The 18,183-nt window shown below is 36.0% G+C and overlaps 2 protein-coding genes across 2 annotated transcripts; one reads left to right on the forward strand and one right to left on the reverse strand.

Moving 5' to 3' along the window:
- Positions 1–11,572: 11,572 nt before the first annotated feature.
- Positions 11,573–13,264, reverse strand: LOC144565021 (uncharacterized). Its single transcript, XM_078314629.1, has 3 exons — positions 12,215–13,264; positions 11,872–12,143; positions 11,573–11,576 (listed from the first exon to the last, which is right to left on the reverse strand). The coding sequence occupies exons 1-3, from the start codon at positions 13,262–13,264 to the stop codon at positions 11,573–11,575; spliced, it is 1,326 nt and encodes a 441-aa protein (XP_078170755.1).
- Positions 13,265–15,449: 2,185 nt separating this feature from the next.
- Positions 15,450–17,338, forward strand: LOC144565282 (cinnamoyl-CoA reductase 1-like). The gene is made up of 5 exons (XM_078314993.1): positions 15,450–15,679; positions 15,771–15,925; positions 16,262–16,447; positions 16,574–16,926; positions 17,012–17,338. Exons 1-5 carry the CDS (start codon positions 15,547–15,549, stop codon positions 17,163–17,165), a joined length of 981 nt encoding a protein of 326 aa, XP_078171119.1. The 5' UTR covers positions 15,450–15,546; the 3' UTR covers positions 17,166–17,338.
- The last annotated feature ends 845 nt before the right edge of the window (positions 17,339–18,183 follow it).

Raw genomic sequence — 18,183 nt, forward strand, 5'->3', positions numbered from 1 at the left:
CCAGGTTTATACACCCGTGAGCACCCTTCTTCCCCCTCCTCTCTGCCTTCATCCACGCGAAAAAAGAAGAGAAAAAAAGAAGAAGGAAGCCCTGCCGGCCGACTCCTCGCTGCCTCGCACCACGCTCGTCACTGCCTCGCGCGTCGATTCGCTTCTCTCTCGATCGAACAAGTGAGTTCTCTTTTTTTGATTCGATTAGGATTTAGGGTTTGGGTTAATGTGATTAGATGGTGTAATGTGATTCGGTTTGGTTCGATTCGATGTTTAGGATTAACCGTGAGTAATTAGTTGAATTGATTGAATTGGTCGAATTGGTTCGATTGGATGCTTGAATTGTGGCAATGACATGAATTGGTTCGGTTGGTCGAATTGGTTCGTTTGGTCGAATTGGTTCGATTGGATGCTCAAATTGGTTCTATTGGATGCTTGAATTGGTCGAATTGGTTCGATTGGTCGAATTGGTTCGATTGGATGCTTGAATTAGATGGTAGAATTGCTTGATTGCTTGATTGCTTGAATTGGTTGAATTGGTTTAATTGCTTGAATTTAGGATTATGATTTATGGTAAAATTGTTTGAATGTCATATGGTTTATAGTTGTGAATAAACATCTTTTTTTAAAATTTAGGGTTTATAATTACATTTAGGGTTTGTGTTTGTGAATTACTTAAAAATTTAGGGTTTACGGTTCAATTTAGGGTTAGAATTTATGGTTCAAATGGTTGAACTGTTTAAGAATTTAGTTATTGGGGTTATGATTTAAAAATATGCATTTACACAAAAAAAATAAACCCAGAATTGTATATGCAATTTTTTTTGTAAAGTTTATTTATTTTCAACAAAATTAATTTTTGTAAAAAAAAAAAATCATATGCATGCAATTTACTTACATGCAAAGTGTAAATTAATTGTATATACATGCAAATGCATATGCATGCAACAAAATTAATTGTATATGCATGAACATCATATACATGCAATTTATTTACATACAATTATTTTGGGATTATATACATGTAATTCTTATTAAAAAAAAGTATATAAATTGTATGTTTGCATGTATATGCATTTTTTTTGTTTAAAAATTAATTTTGTTTTTTTGTAAAGTTTATTTGTTTATAAAAAAAATGCATGTACATGCAAAATTAATTTTGTAAACAAATTGCATATACACCCAAAAAGTAAACCCAGAATTGTATATGCTTTTTTTTTTGTAAAGTTTATTTATTTTCAACAAAATTAATTTTTGTAAAAAAAAAAAAAATCATATGCATGCAATTTACTTACAATTATGGGTTTACTTTTGTTAGATTTATTGAAAATCATATACATGCAATTTATTTACATGCAATTATTTTGGGATTATATACATTCAATTCTTATTAAAAAAAATTTATATAAATTGTATGTTTTGATTAATATTTTTTGGCAAATGTAGTATGCCTAGAGTTAGACGGTGGGGAGTACGAGCTGAGCCTGCAGAGGGTGCAGATGCTGTGGATCCGAGTGGAGCTGGCACGGCAAGGGCGTAGCGGCTCCTAGGTTGTCTCTATCCGGAAGGAGACGAAGATGATGATTGTAGAGTTTTTGTTTATTGTGATATATTTCTGACTGTAGTATTTTGACTATGGGACTGCTGTATTATGTTGACATTACGTTTTTTTATTTTATGTTCATGTTGGTATTATGTTGTTTGCACTTTACATTTCATTATTATAACACAGTTCAACAATACAATTAAAGTTCAACAATACAATTAAAGTTCAACAATACAATTAAAGTTCAACAATACAATTAAAGTTCAACAATACAATTAAAGTTCAACAATATAATTAAAGTTCAACAATACAATTAAAGTTCAACAATACAATTAAAGTTCAACAATACAATTAAAGTTCAACAATATAATTAAAAGCTTAACAGTATAATTAAAAGCTTAACAGTATACTTCAAGTAATTACATTCAAACTAAGAAATTATATTAAAGTAATTACAATTTCTTCACTATTTGCGACCCACACTCCCAGCAGACCGCCTGTGACAGGGGCGGTTTGCTAGGGTCCTGACCGCCTGGGCCACGGGCGGTCCACTAGGGATGCCTATTTATTCGTTTTTTCTCTCTCTCTTCTCACTCCAACATCAGTCTACCTTCCACCTCAAAGGCAGAGAGAAGGGAGAAAGCGCTCAAGGCGATTTCGGGCGATTTTATGGGCGACTACAGCTACAGGTAATTTAAATATTTTTTTAATTATTTTTTAAATATTTTTTGTAATTATTTTTTAAATATTTCTTTTCATTATTTTTAAAATATTTATTTCAATTATTTTTTATATATTTTCTAATTATTTTCTAATTAGCCGTTGATTACTGTACAGTTAGTATTTAATTACGCACATAATTAGCCTTCCTAATCAATTGCTGTCACTTGAAACCCTAGTTATAATGGCACCCAAAGTTGGAAAAAATAGAGGAAGAATTGAAACCGAACGCAAAGCAAAAAGAGCACTCATTAATAATTTTTGGACGGCTGAAGCCTACGCGATGAGGAATTTGGAAAGATTGTTTTCACCCAAAAATAATGAAGAATTTATGAGCACTCTTGATCCATCAATTAGAAAAATGCTGATGAAAGGCTGGGTGGACAGGGTCCCTCCACCTAGATGGGGACAGTGCTGCTTATGTGAGCTGAACGGAGATATGGTGGATATGTTCTTCTGTTATAAATGTGGCAAAGCTGTTCATCCCAATTGCATGGACCCGCATGCAGATTTGCTGAATGACGCTCGTCTCACTACGTGGGAGTGTCCTGCGTGCGTCCGTCGGGCTGAGGAAAAAAAGGGAGCAAGCTCCTCGTCTCGTAAGGCTTAGACCCCAATTGTATGTTGTTGTAGTATTTTATGTTTTAACTGTAACGGTTTGTATAATTGCTATTTGAACTGGTTGTTGCTGTATGAATTTTATGTTACCTTATTCTATGGACTTGACGGTACTGTATTATTTAGTAATGTATTTGGATTTTATGAATTTTAAATTCCTGGTATTTAGGTTGAACATGGGCTTTATTTTTTAATATGCTAGAAATTTTTGAACATAGGCTGTATGTGTGTATGTGTGTATGTCTATGTATGCGGGGGGTGGCAGGCTGCGAGCGGTGTCTGAGGCAACGAAAATCCTTCAACCGACGGTCCAGATTAGTCAAATTATCCATTAAGATGTGCGGTCCAGATTAATCCGTTTTTCTTCACAAAATTCTTCAAATCAAAATACTAAGATCTATATAAAAAAAAAAAAAAAAAAAAAAAAAAACACCATGGGGCGCCCTTAGGGCTGGCGCCTCACTTGCCTTATGGGGCGCCCCAGGGAATGGCGCCTCACTGAGTATTTTGGGCCGCCCTGGGCCCAGGCGGTCAGGGCATTTTTAAAAAAAAATTGAGAACATGGGCATTTTTTAAATTTTGATTTGTTTTAGGGATATTAATAAAAATGGCCATCTTTCAAGGCACCAAACTATATACCACCTACCGGCTACCGCGAACGTTTGACTGGCGGTAGACTCACTAGTCCCGTATAAAACATTTAATAAAAATATTTGGATGTTTCTTCCCTTTTTACTCAGGATGGATGTTAACGATGCATGTCTGTGCACATTCAGGAGTCACCTAATCCTTATTCCAGAAATGTCTATTTGGTGGGCTAACGCTGAGCAGTACAGCTACTAACTAAGAAAAAGCTTGGGTTATAGTATGCATATATTGTATCGCTGTTTTTAAAATTCACATAGTTAATTAATTTGAACGGTTCAACATAATCTCCCTATAAAAGTACGACTGAAATGTACAACTGAACTTGTGTACATTTTCTATCTATATGTAGCAAAATTAAACTCATTACAATAGTTAGTTAGGTTGGTAGTTAGCTGACCTTAAATAGAACATTTAATTATTTGTCAATTGCTCTGGTCTCCTCTTCGTGTTAATTTGTCATCGTCAATTGATTTAATACCACTAGAAGTTCTTTTTTTTTTTGAAAAACCGGGCAGTACTTAATATTACTAGAAGTTCACCAACTATTTTGAATATAATAAGAAACTAAGAGTCTAAGACATCTACATCTCAGTAACTCAAATGTGTTTCTAAATAACTGTTAATTACTATTTAAAAATTAATGTCTTTAAAGCTTCTAAACTTTCACATCTATGAAATTAATTTTAGAGTTTCTATTAAGTTACGTCAGTAATAAATTAAAAATGAGAAATAATTTGAGTCAATTATTTGACCAGCGTAGAGTTTATTAATAATTTCTTAATAATAAACTTTCATGCATAGTTACTAAATAAGAAACTCTTTATATTTATAAAATTAGATTAAATTCTGCCACCTCATATTAGAAACTCTAATAATACCATAGAGCATAGATATAAATGTAGATGCTCTAATAGTTACTGATAAAATTATCAAAGGCGCGATTGGTGTTTGCTTTTCGTTTTTTTTTTTTTTTGGCTAAGAGGAATCATCATGTTCAAACTTCATACACATGAATTTTTTGTTCGGAGGTTAGTTGGAGATGGCCAATAAACATTTTATCAAATCACTATAAAATATCAAAGTGATTACATTAGTTCACATAAAATTAAAAATAATAATAAAACAATAAGACCAGAAAAACTACTCTAATATAACAAAAGAAAAAATATAACTTATAATTCAATTGTAATAGCAATTCTTCAACTAACTTTCTAATTTCGTTTTTGTATAGAAGTAGAATTAGGAGATTATTGTAGTTTGAAATATTTCATTAGAATAAAAGAGTAGAGTTTGGAACTAGAGTTAATTAACTTGTTGTAAATACGTTTTTTTTAATATAAATATTAGTAGACATTTAAAGTCACTAACTTAAAAAAAAGTAGTCCAATACCATGTTTCATTTAAAAATATTCTTCTATTTCTCTCCTTTCATATCGTCCAATATCTTGAAACCAAGTAATTAAGTTTCATTGTATGTTTTGTTTTGCAGTTAATGTAATGTTTACTTATTTATAAATCATCCTTTAATCTAATATAACAAAGATAATGTTTCTGTTTCGTGTGAGAGGTCGCAAATTAAAAATCCATATAATTTTTTTTTATAAATATTAAATAATTAATTGACTTGAATTCTAATCTTTACTAAAAAAAAATATACTTACTAGTTCATCAACCAAGCTCTAAAACATCATCAAAGAAGGAATAGATGTGAATTGTTTTGCCGAACATCTAAATTCTAAAGTGTTAGTACTGTTTGAGCAAACAGATAGCCCAAAATAGATGATTAACCGACTCAATGAAAGATTTTATCCTTCAAATAGAAAAATCATTATTTTGTCACAGTTTGAGAACCCATTTAAAAGTTTCATTTGTTCCTATACGATCCTCTGCTCCAGCAGGACGCATATATGGTTGTGAACACACCTAATATAGATAAGAAAATCAGATGATTTTAAGGAAATATAGGATTTTTCAGTAAAGATTGAAGAGTAAAGCTAGCGTGTGACATGCTCACCAAGAAAGTTTGGTGAGCATAACTCCAAAAGTATATCGGATCGACGTCAAATGTCAAATCCAAACTATTGAAATCCATGTACTTCATGAGTGATGCATATATATGCAAAATTTTGAAAGTTTCGAGTTTATTTGCTACACGGTCAAGTGGTCAAAGAAATGAACATTTTATTATAAGTTATTTTATATATTCAATTTTTATTATTTCTTTGACCACTTGACTGTGTAGCAAATAAACTCGAAACTTTCAAAATTTTGCATGTATATGCATCACTCATGAAGTACATGAATTTCAACGGTTTGGATTCGTCATTTGACATCGATCCGATATACTTTTGGAGTTATGCTCACCAAACTTTTTTGGTGAGCATGTCACACCCTAGCTTTATTCAAGATTGAATATCAATTAAACCACCAAATTATTTAAAAAAATTATTCGATTTTGAATATGTGATCTCTCACACATAGAATATTGCTTTTGCCACAAAAGTCAGTTCTCTTAGAAAAGAAATTTAAAAAAAAAAAAAAAAGACTTAGATCAATATTATATTTTGTTACAAATCTGTCTGGGATTCTTTGTTTGGAATTTTTGATAGGGTAAACAATGTAATGAATTAAAAAAAGAAGATTAAGATCAATCTTATCGATTAATCTTATATTTTGGTTACGTAAAAATCTGTCCGAACTCGGAAAATTCTTTCTGGGTCTAAATAACTCAAAGAAAACCCATAGTTCTTTTTTATATCTTGATAAGATGAACTTTTTTTTTTTATTACTAATAAGCTATTTAGACCCAGAAAGAATAGAGGATATGATACGACTATTATTTATATTTTTTTATTTCATTATTAATTCAACACTTGTATTACAAGTAAAAAAAATGATAATTTTGTCAATGATATATGTACACATTCACATCATCCAAATTTATAATTCATCTAAAAAACTAATTTAAGTTTAACAATTGCACTACAAATGTAAAATTAATAGTGAACATTATAATATCAAACAATATGTAGATTCCTTGAATGACGCATTACAAAAATTGCAAATGAACACCTTATTACCTCCAGAATCTGACCTCTCTGTCATCACCACATATTCCAACAATGGTATGGAATCATTAACTGATATTGAGGCAGTACTACCTATACTATCCGGGTTTGAAGACATCGAAGTACACTGCATGATGTTATCTATTTTAATGAAGAGATTACATACAAATCAATTACAAAGAATAATAAGATAAAACAATGAACTAAAATGTTTAATAAATGGTATATACAATACTAATTAGATAAAACATCAAACTAAATAAAAACAACTTCAGATCATACAAACCATTTTGACTAAAGCAATTAAATCTTAGGAACTGGTAAATTTGATCAACGAACAAAACAATTCCCAAATAAAATACATGATATAGAATGCAACAGGAATAAATTTTATTTTACATAGAATGTAAACAAATTGAATTTAAGTTCACTCATTTAATTAAATTTACTACAATGATACAATCAGATTACAACAATTTCAATCCGTCAAACCTTAGAATTTTGGTGCTTCATCAATCCATGATTTACTATAAAAACAATTCAATCTGAAATTGAATTCTCAAATATTAATCAAACAACAGAGGATATACCTATTTTTTTTGTCACTTTTTTTGTCCGATATAGCTATTTAATGCTATCAACAATGTTCACAATTCAGAATTCCTCATAATAAATTTTCACAATTGAGTGTAGCAAGCCAGTAACAATTTTGTACCATTCTCTCATCTTCCAAAAAAAATGTATGATCTAAGCTAATCAACACCAACATTTTGTCAAATTGAACCAAACAGAGGACTGTGATTAGCCAGTCCTTTACTCGACACTCAATAGAGATCAGCGGAGGATATACGGCGGAGAGTCGGAGAGTCAATTGAAAGAAAAGAACTTACCCGAAAAGATGAGACAAAGAGTGAAGGATATATGGTGGAGAGAAGCCGAGCATCGAGCGGAGGCAGATAGAGGAGAGTGCCGTATTGCGCCGAGAGAGAGACCGAGTAGAGTTTTTTTTGTTTTGGTTGCGTGTCCAAGACGAAGAAAATTGAAAACCTAAAAATGTGAAAATGTATGTATCTCTGCCGTATCCTGTATTGTATCGGGGGGGGGGGGGGGGGGGGAAGGGATATGCCAGCTGATGTATCAGAGCTGTATCGGGTGTGTATCCATATCTGATATGCATCCGATACTGGTATGGGGTCTTCGGTAGAATATCAATATAACATCAGTGTTTTAAAATGCGATTTTGTTCATGCATGCGGAAGGCCACTGCATACCGCATATGCAGATTTGTATGCGGAAGTACATATGCGGTTTTACTATGCTTTGTTAAAGAAATATAAATAAAATAAAATTAATTTATATCTAAATACTTGTTTAGTCTAGTGGTTTGTGCTCTTTATCATATTATAAAAGTTATAGATTATAATTTCCTTCACCGCAAAATAACTTTTGGGCTTTTTTCAAGTCCGCATGGATCATATATGTGCCCGTATATTCAAAACCACATGAATTTGACTGCATAAGATTCTGTATGCAGAAGACCACTGCATAAGCATATGCGGTCCATGTGGCCGCATTTTAAAACACTGGATAACATAGTCGCTTGATTTTATACTAAATTAATTTGAATGTGTATAAGCTTGACATGTAAATGGATAGTTTTTGAAATAGATTAGTTCTAACCGTTTGAATTTATTGTCTAAATCAATCTAATAAATTTTAAAATTAAGCTTAAAAATACTCTAGTCCTACTCGCCTTGAAAACTGTTGTGCAATTTGAAACATATTAACGAAGTTAATTAAGTTAGTTTTCCACGCGAATGACGTTTGAAGGAAAGTGCTCTTTGTCACACATGACATGAGGCCGTTGAGGGAACCAAGAAGAATCTTATTAGAGAATCCCCACCAACTATTTGTGAAATTCAGAGCATCTACTCTCTTGAATTATTTTTTCTCCACTCACGTTTTTCAAAAGATGACTCCTATTCTTTAATACCATTCACCTGGTCTCGAATTAATTCAACAAAAGAAGGAATAAAATAAGTTAGAGATACTCAAAGAACTAATTTTATTTTGGTACCTTATTTGTTTTTTCTTATGGCTCTTGCCCGGGTCAATTGGTGTTGCCTAGATAGGAGTAGATTAAGGGTTATTTTTAAGCTCACTAAGTACTTATGAGTACAATAAATTATTAATAAACTTCATAGAGTGACTTAATAAACTTCATGATGTACTTATATACAAAATTTATAAATTTTCTAGTTAATTTTGTATAAAGTGAAGTTGTAAAAAAATTATGAGAGATGAATACATTAAACTTAACTGGTGAAAGAACCAGCCTAGCTTTAGTTTAGTGACATAGACACATGTTTTTCCGAAATTTTTAAAAATACCATTTCCAATAATTATTAAACTAAAACATCATTTTCGGCTGGATATTTTAAATTTCGCATGGCCGCTTTTGAGGGAAGCGGGCACCTGTAGATGGGCCGCTTCTGAGCGAAGCGGGTACATTTTTGGGCCGCATTAAAGCCCAGCGGGCCAGGCCGCATTGGAGGGCAGCGGGCTGGCCGCTTTGGGGCGTAGCGGCCACGCCTCAACCCAGGGCAGCGACCATGGTACCATATAAATTCCCAGCGTTACGTTTTTTTGATATCAATCCTCATTCCTCATTCCTCATTCCATCCCTTCAAATTAGGTAATTTTCTTCTTCTTTCTAAATTTAAATTTTAGTTTAAAGTAGGAGTAGGAGTAGGAGTAGGAGTAGGAGTAAGGTAAATATTTAGGGTTTAGGATCAGGTAATTATGAAATTGTACCAAAATAATTATGAAATGGTATGAAAATTGATTATTGATCAAAATAATTGTAAAATTGTACCAAAATTGATTATTTGACCAAAATAATTATCGCATTGTACCAAAATTGATTATTTGACCAAAATAATTATCGTATTGTACCAAAATTATGAAAATTAGTTATTGACCAAAATAATTAATACCCAAACTATAATTATTTTTTGAAATTTAATTTGAAATCCTAATAAGACCAAAATAAATACAGCATGGCATCTATGGGATCTGGACCGTCTTCTAATAGGGATGTACCTTCTTCCAGTAGAGGTGCACCAGTACCCACTCCATATCAGATGTCACAGTATGTCGATGCGGCATTGACATCTGTGGTCCCCGGTATCCGGCACCGCACTGATCGGGTATCAGACTTTCTCTAGTACCCGAATGCGGAGCACCGTATCTTGGAGGCTGCCACTGGAGTAAGTTTTATATTATTAATAAAATTATAATTTTATTTCAAATTTTATTAATAATTTTTTTTTAATTTAGGGACTAGATACAGTTACAGTACGCCACAACAAAATGTGGCTTAAGTACCAGAAGGCCTATGCAGGGACGTTGCGTGGCATGGGATTGTACCAGCTATCCCAGATGGCCGAGGAGATTGCCGATCCGGGATTGTGCTCTGGGCTCATTGAGCGATGGCGTCCCGAGACCCACTCATTTCATCTCCCCCACGCTGAGATGATAGTCACCCTACAGGATGTGAGTTGTCTATGGGGCATGACCATTGTCGGGGAGCCTGTGACGGGCGTCGAGTATGGAGATTTCAGATCCTTGTGCGAGGACCTGCTGGGGATACCGCACGCTGCTTTGCAGAAAGAGAAGAAGAGAGGCTCCAAGACACAGATCTCCCCAGGTATCATCAGCTTGGCAAAGTTGAGAACCGCCTTCAAGGAGTTTCCAGCTGCTAGTAGTCGTCCCCCTCAGGTATGTAAATTTTATCTTATTTACTTATACAAAATTTCAGTTTTCTTCTAACTAATATTTTAATTAAAATAAATAACAGGCCACCATTGATCAGCACTTGCGTGCATACATTTTGGAGATGATCACAGTCAAATTGTTCCCTGATTCGCACGGAGATCAGGTACGGCTGTGCTATCTCCCATTGCTGGCTGATTTGCCCAATGTGAGCAAGTACAATTGGGGGGCTGCGACTCTCGCATGCTTGTATAGGTGTGTGACTTGAAATTATTGTTTACAAATTTCAATATGAAAAATATCATCACTACACCGGTTGTTGACACTAACATTGTACAAGGGTCTTAATCAAGCATGTCTGAAGAAGAACAAGACATTTATTGGACCATGCATGTTGTTGCAGCATTGGTCCTGGGCGCATCTGATTGTTGGCCGTCCGACAATCACTTGCAAGACAGATGTGCCAGATTGGGGCAGACCTGAGCCAGACACATGCCCTGTATATGCGCATATGTGGAGCTATCCGAAGACCTATATCGGGGCAGGTCATGGCGGGACTCTCGGCATCAATCACTGGAGACAGAAGATCGAGCATCTCAGGGATGATCCTATCGTGAGAGCTTCCTACGGTATGTTTCCGACTCAGGAGTCTGGACACACAGTAGCATTTGGTCCTGCAGTCCAGCACTCAGCTGAGATTGAGGAGGTCGAGGCCGTTGAGTCAGATGATTCTCTCGACCACACGCCACTCGCAGTGCGGATTAAGGGTTTGAGGACTAGGAAGGCGAGGCGCCCATTCACTCCTTCTGACTTTTAGGTTGTTGTTTGTTTTTGTATTTTTTTTTTACTCTAGTGTTGTCATATACTATGATTTGTTATATCAGGATGCTTATCTTTCTTTTATGTTGTTATTTATTGTACTATTTTGCTTTTATCTTTCATTATTTTTCGTCACAGTAAATCCGAACGTAACGATTTGTAAAACAAACAATAAAACAACAAATAAATCACAAATAAATCAAAACAAACAATAATAGTGCGCCTAAATAGGTGTCTGCATGTTAATACAATAAACCAGTAATGCTTGCCTAAATAGGTGTCTGCATGTTAATACAAATCTAAACTTGACCGTCGGATAAAAATACATTGCTTGCCTCTTTCTCAACCTGAAAATTTAATAACAAAAATGTATTGTTACTCCTCTTTCTCAACTTGAAAATTGAATAACAAAAATGTATGAGTTAACTACCTCGTGCATCTCGAGCAGCTCTGTTTTGTTGTTCTTGTGTATCCCGGCGAGTCTGATGTCCTCTCCTTCTATTATGAAGTAAATCAAGCCACATCGGAATCCTGTTAACTCTCATTCGACCCAAGGTAATATTTTTGTCATTTGGAACAAGGATTGGGCCTTCATTTTCCGGCCAATCAGACTGATTGTCATACATATGCCATTCACCCAGCCATGTGTTGATAAGTGTTTGTATGTGGTAGTAGTAATGTACAAACCTTCCAGGGTCAATGCCTCGGAGACGACACACTGCCAGAACATGAGAACACGGTATTCTGTTTAATTGCGGCTTCTGGCATGTGCATGTAACCGTGTTCTCATCCATGATTACCACGGTGTATTTATAATTCGCTTTGGTAAACCGGCCAGAAGCGTCTTTCATGTATGCATTAACTTTCTCTTGTGTGGATGTTATCTCAAACTCGTTCCAGTTGCCAAATCCACCGAGCATCGTCATAGATTGTGACCTCCCGCACCGTTTGTTAATCAACTACGAAAAATACATTGCTTGAAATTAATAAAAATTACAAACAAAAAAATAATTTAATGAAAATAACATACCTCGTGCACACGGCATGAGAACTGTTGACCCTGACTTGCTTCAAATTGCGCTTTTGCCCTCCTTTGAGCAAACCATTGCTGACATTTGTAAAACGTGTCCTCAATTATTGCTGCTACCGGCAACCTACGAGAAGATCTAAAAACATTATTGAGCGACTCGGACCCGTTCGTCGTCATAATTCCCCAACGGAAACCCCCATCCAACGCCTGGAATATCTTCCATGGTTTAGGACATTCGTTCTCATCTTGATCTAGATACTTACCCACACCGTCCAACCAATTCAGAGCCCGATCACATACATCTCCCATTGCTTGCATTCCTTGCTCATATCTCCTCATCTTTCTCTTCGCCACACATATCCTGAAGTACTTGATTGCTTCTTCATTGCAATGATTCTTTTTCATATTTTCTGCTATGTGAGTAGCACAAAGACGGTGAACGCACTCATCCTCATCTTCCTCATTCCATCCCAGATCATCCTGTCGAAACACCTTTTTTATGCCCTTACCCCTATCAGTGATGACACACACAAACCTGGAGCGAATTACATTGCGCCTCAACCATTGCATGAACCATGCACAATCTTCAAAATTCTCTGTATCTACCAATGAAAAAGCCAACGGGAGGAGCTTATTTTCTGCATCGTACCCGGTTGCAATCAACATTTTACCTTTGTACCGGCCTGCTAAGAAACAGGCATCAACAGTGATGACAGGTCTCAGGTGTTGGAAAGCCTCTATACATGGTCCAAATGCCCAAGCCGCCCTATTAAAGTACCTGTAAGGTCCAGGCTCACCAGTTGGATATGAGGTAACATCAAACAATGTACCTGGATTTTTTCGCTTAATTGCCTCAAATAAGGGGACTATAAGCGCATATGACCCCTCCCAACTACCAAATTGGCGGGCAATTGCCAACTCCCTTCCACGCCACAATTTATTGTACGCTGGTACCTGACCGTTGTACGTTTGTGCACAAGCTATTCTGACAGAAGTGATACTTAAATCTACGTCATTTCTCATGTGCGCCGAGATGCAATCGGCAACCATAGCAGCGGTCAACTGTGCATGATCTATTCTTGTGGCATCCGCATGACAAACATGTTTTGTTGGGCACTTGGATACTTTCCATTATGTACCAAAACCAGTGACCCTTGCATTAATGTACCAACCACATCTGGGGTCCTTGCACTTGAACCTAATCCGTTGTTTGTCACTGTGCGTATTCTTAATCTCTTTATTACAAAGAATGTGAAACTTGTAAATTGCAGCTTTCATTTCTTCCTTTGAATCATAGGTTTGTCCCTCTGACAATTCATTTTCAAACTCTGCATGTCTACCAAATAACCCCACATTTGCTTCCTGAAAACCTGACAGGTCATTGAAAGCTGCAATCGGGTGCTCAACCCCGCGACCCATTAACCGAAACCCTTTATCAACCTTGAATTTTTTTGTCTACCCGAGCACAGGCCTCGTATCTGCTGTGTCACTGTGATCGCTCATGCAATCAGGATCAACATCCCCCCAATTTTCCTCTGCCTCTTGTATTTCCGGATCCACCGTCTCCTCAGTTTCCTCCGGATCACAAGGCTGGGCTCGGGATCGATGGGAGTGCTGACTATTAGACGGTCGGTTCCTCTGAACTGGGGCTTGACTACTCTCAGGCATGTCAATCGGCAAAGGGATTCGGGACCGACGGGAGGGCCGACTAGTAGACCGTCGGCCCTCCTGAACTGGGGCATTATTACTTTCAGGCATGTCAATCTGGAAAGGGGGTTGGGACACTGGACTTGAGGAGGTTGAGGCATTAGCCCGAATAGCACCCCGGATTAACCTTGCAAGGGGGTTAGGACGCTGGACTCGGTTAATCTCCACAAAGAGTTCAATTATCTTGTATCCACCCCCAGAAAAACTAATTGTCTGGTTGTACAGTATCTGCCAGACTCCATCATTCTGAACAGGAAAAAGTTGGAACCAAGTTTGGCCTGAACCAGTGGGCATGCTAATTTTGGCCTGAATATCAAGGTCATATCGATCATGATTCAATCCGAGGTTCTGAGAAATAATCAATTTCAGAACCAACAAATCAGTACCCGAGATTACAGGTATCACAGAAACAGGCCCGATACTGTAATAAACCCCATTAGGGCCTGTTAAAATCTCACCACCAGTGTAAATAGATACCATAACAGCCATTTGGTATGAGTATAAGAAAACCTAAAATTAAAAATTAATTAAATTAATTATAAATACTAAAATTTTTTTTAAAAAGAAAGAAAATAAAATACTTACAGCTGAAGCGGCACTAGTGACATATGACCTCTGTGCGTCAAATGAATCTCTCTCTGCTTCTTTGCTATCTGGTTATATAAAATGAATTTCAGGGTGCCCTCTACCCCGGAAAGCGGCCTTGGCCGCTACCCCCCAAAGCGGCCAGCCCGCTGGGCCTAAAGCCGGCCCAATATAGTGCCCGATTCCCACCAGAGCGGCCACGTTCAGCCTACCCGCTTCGCGCCAAAGCGGCCATGCTATTTTTATTAAATCCAGCCACCGATGGTGTTTTGGTTTATTTATTTTCTTAAAATGGTATATTTAAAAATTTCGGCATGTTTTTTGATGTGAAAGGTCATGAGTTCGAAATTGAATAGAGGAAATTCCTTGTTTTAATCATAGAGGTTTTTTAAAGGATGTTGGGTGGCTTGATCCCCAACTCTCTCATTCAAAACACTTGATTTTTTTTTTATCGCTTAGATTTCAAAATTTATAAATTTTATATGTAAATGTATCATGTGAAGTAAATTGGTTTTAATAAATTAAATTTATTGGTTGAAATCAATTTGATAGATTTGAAATTAAAGTCTTTAATTTTTTTGATGAAATTAATTACCCTAGCTAGTTGAATTGTTGCCTAAACTCAATGACATTGACATATTTTTTGATAAAAAGAGTAGGGTCACGCCCTTACTTTCATTAACCATGAACGGTTACAGGAATAGATCTAGTTTCTGAGAAGAAACCCTGATGACATTGACATATTAAAACTGAGAACTTGTCAACATGAGCTAAAAGCGGTTGCTCCTTGTCGAGTCTGGAAATCTGAATAGGTTGTACTTGATCCAGTTACAAAATGCAACGGTATCCACTTTCAGAATCAAATGGAGAGGATAAAACAAATTGGCGGTTATAAATAGGCATACACAGATGACTCCTTATCTCAGGCAACTTTTCATTTTCAGGCATCTACAACAAACTTTGCAACGTCTCTCTCTAGCTCTCTAGCTCTCTTTCTAATTCTAATCCTCTCCACAAAAAAGTAACAAATTTCATAAAATATGCCTTGTGAGACAAAGGCCATCACCAGCCGCACTGTGTGTGTCACTGGAGCTGGTGGATTCATAGCATCTTGGCTTGTAAAACTCCTCCTCGAGAAAAACTACACTGTCCGAGGCACCGTGCGTAATCCAGGTGCACCTTCGCTCTCATTTTGCATAACAAACCTTTTGTGTGTAAATTAGATAACATTTTTGCTAGATAAGGTTAATTTTTGTGAACGTAGATGATCTGAAGAATGCACACTTGTGGTTGCTCGAAGGAGCCAGAGACCGGCTTGAGCTCTTGCGAGCAGATTTGTTAGACCCTGAAAGTCTCAGAGCAGCATTTGCCGGGTGTGAAGGAGTGTTCCACACTGCTTCACCTGTCACTGATGATCCTGTACGTAAAACAACATAATTAATTTATTTAGCCATTAATTACTGTCTTACGTTCCAATCCATCTCTGCATTGCACTTGGCCTCATTTCTTGTTAATTAGGAGGAATATTATTTCCTCAGTCTAGATATATCTTTAGAACTGTTATTTCAAGTTTTATTTCCATTATTCATGGAGGATTGCCTTCTACACAATTGTCATTGTTTGTGCTAATATATATATGAGTAGAAGAAGATCATTTAATTAGTAGGCCTTAAATGTGCAGATGTGCTTAACCAATTAAGAACTTTCTATAACTTGCAATTTATTTTGACATAAGTAAGAAAATGCAATAATCAGGAACAAATGATTGAACCGGCAGTGAAGGGAACGAGAAACGTGATTAATGTGGCCGCTGATGTAGGGGTCCAACGTGTCGTATTCACCTCCTCTATAGGCTGTGTCTACATGAACCCTCACTACAACCCCGGTTCTCTAATTGACGAGACATGCTGGAGCGACCTTGAATACTGCAAGAACACAAAGGTGCCTATTAACAAAGTTTCAAACCTCTTTACTCTCGATCTCTGGAACTACAATCTCTGCTACAATTAATGTTGACGTAGTTGGAACTATATGTATATTTTCTAACAAGTTAGTTAAACCATGCAGAATTGGTATTGTTATGGCAAGACAGTAGCAGAACAAGGTGCCTGGGAAGCAGCAAGAGAAAGGGGCCTAGACCTAGTGGTAATAAACCCGGTGCTTGTACTCGGGCCGCTGTTACAACTGACTGTGAATGCTAGCACAATTCACATATTGAAATACCTAACCGGCTCAGCTAAGACATATGTGAATGCTTCACAAGCATATGTTCATGTGATGGATGTGGCAAAAGCACATGTGAAGGTCTATGAGACACCTGAGGCTAATGGAAGGTATATTTGTGCTGAGAGCACCATGCATAGAGGCGAGCTGTGCGGAATGCTTGCCAAGATGTTTCCTGAGTACCCTATTACAATGACGTACGTAGTTTTAACTAAACTTATTGATAAAGATAATTATAAGTTAAATGAATCTTTTATTGATGAAGTGTATGTGTAAACACAGGTGCAAAGACGAGAAGAGTCCAAGGAACAAAGGTTTTAGATTCAATAATCAGAGACTGAAGGATATGGGAATTGAATTTACGCCTGTAAGAGCATGCCTGTATGAGACGGTGAAGAGCCTCCAAGAAAAACAAATGCTACCTGTTGTTTTATGATTCCTTTTATCTAAGATAAATGTTGGTTTACAATTTCAGAAGCACAAATAAGTAATTAATTAATTATACCACAAAGGGGCTACTATAATAGTTGTTGCAAAATATATAGCCCCATATTATGTAAAAAACATTAGTACTTTTGATCTGCAATTAAGAGAGTAATTCCTTTGTGCTCCGAGTTCACATTAAAGACGTACAATGCTTTTTCTTGTTTCTTAATTTTTCTAATGACAATTGACAAACAGATGGTTTAATAACAAACAATAATGTTTACAGATATACTTAAAATTATAGTTAGTATGACGAACCCTCTAATATTCATACCTACCAATATCTATATATGGATGAGAACGGAAATCAAATAATTAAGGATGACATTCTATGGCTTTCCAAATCTTAACCAGGCTATACAAAATCTTAACTGAACTAAACAAAAGATACCAGAATATATTTATATATTAATTAATTAATGATGGCAAAAGCCAACAGATACCCCATTTTTGATGAAGTTATTCTTAAGATTACCTTTTGCTAAATGCAATTTACCATTTATGTTATTAAACCTGGACGGCTGGACCAAACACAGTTCGATACATCAATCATTTTTATACTTTGAATAACGGAGCTTTCTCTCGATGTCTCACCAAATTCATCTTTCTGTTTTCTTTCTTTCATGTCAAATTTCGCTGTACACTACACCAAATCCTGATTGATATTTATCAGCAAGGCAAATTAAAGGACATCCATATCTCAATCAAGAAGATCCAAACCCAACACCAAACTCGGTAGTCAATCTCTAGTTTTTCTCTAATTGTACCTGTTGGTGTAGGAATCATTCCAGCCTTCTCCACGATTGGAGTACAGCACAAATAGCAGTTCGCATGAGACTGGTGCCACGTGTTGATGCAATCGACATGGAACTGGTGACCGCATAGCGGCAAAGTCCTGACCAACTTTACTTTTTGATATATTTATTGTAATAATACAAAATCAACTGGTTACAAGAATTTCTATTAAT

This window comes from Carex rostrata, chromosome 14 (genome assembly GCF_964058835.1).
Source record: "Carex rostrata chromosome 14, lpCarRost1.2, whole genome shotgun sequence".
In the NCBI taxonomy this organism is placed as follows: Eukaryota; Viridiplantae; Streptophyta; class Magnoliopsida; order Poales; family Cyperaceae; genus Carex; species Carex rostrata.

Bases quoted from the DNA above. Each gene is read 5' to 3' on its own strand.
- LOC144565021 (XM_078314629.1), bottom strand. From the start codon at position 13,264: ATGGTTGCCGATTGCATCTCGGCGCACATGAGAAATGACGTAGATTTA. The intron at 12,144-12,214 runs GTATGTTATTTT...TATTTTTCGTAG, and splicing joins TCTCATGCCGTGTGCACGAG to TTGATTAACAAACGGTGCGG.
- LOC144565282 (XM_078314993.1), top strand. From the start codon at position 15,547: ATGCCTTGTGAGACAAAGGCCATCACCAGCCGCACTGTGTGTGTCACT. The intron at 15,680-15,770 runs GTGCACCTTCGC...TTGTGAACGTAG, and splicing joins AGGCACCGTGCGTAATCCAG to ATGATCTGAAGAATGCACAC. The intron at 15,926-16,261 runs GTACGTAAAACA...TGCAATAATCAG, and splicing joins CACCTGTCACTGATGATCCT to GAACAAATGATTGAACCGGC.